Source organism: Neolamprologus multifasciatus, chromosome 16 (genome assembly GCF_963576455.1).
Source record: "Neolamprologus multifasciatus chromosome 16, fNeoMul1.2, whole genome shotgun sequence".
Lineage (NCBI taxonomy): Eukaryota > Metazoa > Chordata > Actinopteri > Cichliformes > Cichlidae > Neolamprologus > Neolamprologus multifasciatus.
Genome location: NC_140454.1, coordinates 8,367,339 through 8,370,284, shown reverse-complemented (window position 1 = coordinate 8,370,284; position 2,946 = coordinate 8,367,339). Strand labels below are relative to the sequence as shown.

General features: G+C 39.8%; 1 protein-coding gene across 1 annotated transcript; it reads right to left on the bottom strand.

Moving 5' to 3' along the window:
* Positions 1-746: 746 nt before the first annotated feature.
* On the bottom strand, positions 747-2,054 carry LOC146500217 (trace amine-associated receptor 13c-like). Its single transcript, XM_085135403.1, has 2 exons — positions 1,780-2,054; positions 747-1,568 (listed from the first exon to the last, which is right to left on the bottom strand). Exons 1-2 carry the CDS (start codon positions 1,983-1,985, stop codon positions 752-754), a joined length of 1,023 nt encoding a protein of 340 aa, XP_084991529.1. The 5' UTR covers positions 1,986-2,054; the 3' UTR covers positions 747-751.
* Between the last annotated feature and the right edge of the window lie 892 nt (positions 2,055-2,946).

Sequence of the window (2,946 nt, the reverse complement as noted above, 5' to 3'; positions counted from 1 at the left end):
CTAAGCAGTTATCCTGTAGGTGAACAGTACTATCCCCCCACAGCGAATGACCCTCTCCTTAACTCATATTTAAATATTAATATTAACAGCAGGCTCCCCACACAGGTGTATGCTCCACACAATCATCAAGTATGTTAGCATGGAAAAAAACAGCTCTGACAGAGCCGCAGCTCTTTGCTCTGCCGACATGCAGCCGCTTGCACGTTACACACATGTAAAACCCACGGTTCTGTCCATGTCACACACCAGGCATGTGCGTTTTGTTTACCTCTCTAACTGAGCCCAAGACTGAGACTAATTTTACATATGTGCATACTAATGCTGAAGGCGCTACCATTAAAGACTGTCCATGGTGCTGGCCATTTACCAAACTTCTCTGTGGATCACAGAGAGACAAGAGACAATTACTGTGTAGCAGTGGGCAATATAGCTTCAAAAGTATATCGCAATACTTACGCAAATTTGCGACAATGATAATTCTGATGATATACAAACAAAATGCTAATTAGCAATGGGTGAGTTCAGATGACAGGTAGCAGCATTTAATAGTGCCAACATGAAAAATATTTTCCATCCTTCTTTTCCAACAAGTTACTGTCATCGATGACACAGTGATACTGACACAGCAGCATTTCCAGTGCCACAGAATAACACAAATGGAAGCCCAGAAGTAGCCAACCAGTAGGGCAACAAAATAACTCAACAATTGTTCAGTGTTCCTTTTATTTGTTTATTTTTATTTTATTTTTTTTTACAGAATGCTAATCTCACAGGAGCCAGGCTGCAGTATGTGTAAGGAGATTATGAGTTTCACAGCTTTTCTAAACCAGGGGTAGAGCAGTGCATAGATCAAAGGGTTTAGACATGAGTTAAAATAGAACAGATAGAGCAAAAAGGATACAGATGAACTATTGAGTAGGTCGTCCCTGGCAAGTGTAACACAATAATAAGGGCAGAAACACAGTAGAAACACAACTACAAGAACACCCAGAGTCCTGGCTGCTTTTAACTCTGATCTCTTTGTTGTTAGAGTCACTGAAAGCTGCAGAGCAGTAGCTGTAACATGAGAGCGCATGGCGCGAGCCTGAGACACAGCCACCACAAATACTCTCAGATACAGAACTACAATGACAGTAACTGGAACAAAAAAGGTTAAAAGAAGGTCAATCGTTCCTGTAATTAAGTCAACAAAAATTGTACATTCTCCATAGCAGGAATTATGCTTCCCTGGTTGAGTTAGATCATCCTTTACAAACAGGCTGCTATAGAAAACAGAAGAGAGCCAACACAGACAGACAGAGAGTTTCACTCTTCTGTCTGTGATTCTGGTGGGGTAATGCAGAGGGTCACAAAGAGCCACATAGCGGTCAATTGATATTAACACCATGTCTCCTACTGAGGTAGAGGTAACAATTAAAGACATATAATTGTACATAAAACAGGTGAGGTCACCGAGAAACCAGCAGGCTGTATTTCGGAGGATTTCTCCAGGCATCAACAAGAGACCAACAAGAAAGTCTGAGACAGCCAGAGAGAGGAGGAGGATGTTAGTGGGTGTGTGAAGCTGCCTGCAAGAAGACACAAAAATTATTAAATTAACAGTCCTCAAATCGCTAAATTAAAGCAACCCAACAAACAATAAAACATTAGCTCTTGGTAAGAGAAAAACCGTTTTGATCATTTCTAATCGACCACTTCTATATAGATGGTTTAATTGTATACACCACTGAGGTCACAAAAGCATCTTAAGTCAATTAGCTCACAGAATGTATAAGCTACACACAGCTATTAAAAAAATAACAACAACTCTGCCTGTAGTGGGAGACTGAGATGATGACGAGCAGGTTGAGAGTCACAGTTAGCAGCGAGATGGAGGACAACACAACATGAAGGAACACAAATTCTGACAGAGGAGTTATAGGTTTCTTGCAGGAGGTGTTGAAGAGTTGTGGAAAACAGAGCTCTGCCACATCCTGTGTATCCATTTTCAGACAGACCTGTAGCTCTATGTAGCATTACAAACAGAATTAGTTATATGACTCACCCCTTCTGACTCCGCCCCTCGTCCTTTTTCTCACTGTCAGTTGGATATCTATGTGCTCCATCCCTCACTGTGGATTTCAATTTCTTTTCTGCAGTACCCTTAGCTGTGTCTCTCTCTCCGATCTTTCTAACTGGTATACTCAGCCTTCTTCACCATTTACAACTTATTTTTCTTCTAAAAAGAATGTCCTGTCTGATGCCAATATTTTCAGACTAAGTGACTTCTTACATTTATTTTATTTCATTTTTATTTGTTTTTGTTTCTAATGTCTCTGTAAAGCACTTTGAATCACCTTGTTGTTGAATTGTGCTATACGAATAAACTTGCCTTGCCTTACATTTGTGTGTCTCTAATGCCTGCTGAGGAGCACTTCCACTTACATTACAAATTTTTGTTTGCCAAGACCAGGGTTAAATTTGTGTCAGAGTTAAATTCTACTTCAAGTTGGCACTTGTTTGCCATTTGACTTACAATGTAATAATGTAGAATTTCAAAATCAAAAATGTTCTCAGTAAAAAAAAAAAAAAAAAACACATACATATCAAACTTGGAAAACAGGCTGCTTTGATGGTGGACTATTTCTGCCTTTTATGGCATATCATCTGTAGAATCTATACTCCTTTGAGTTGCTTGAAGATGTTTCACCTCTCATCTGAGAAGCTTCTCGGATGAGAGGTGAAACGTCTTCAAGCAACTCAAAGAAGTCCAGACACTTTTCTTTCCAAGCTCCTTAGACTACGATGACCTGGATGACTGAGAACCTTCACAGACATATCTATACTCCTCTTTTACCCATCTCTAAATCTCTGTACAGGAAGTGAGTAAAGTCTGTTTACTGAGATCAGCGGCAGCACTTTCAGAGTTTGAGAGCTAATAAAATTCAAAAATGATCCAGAACCTCA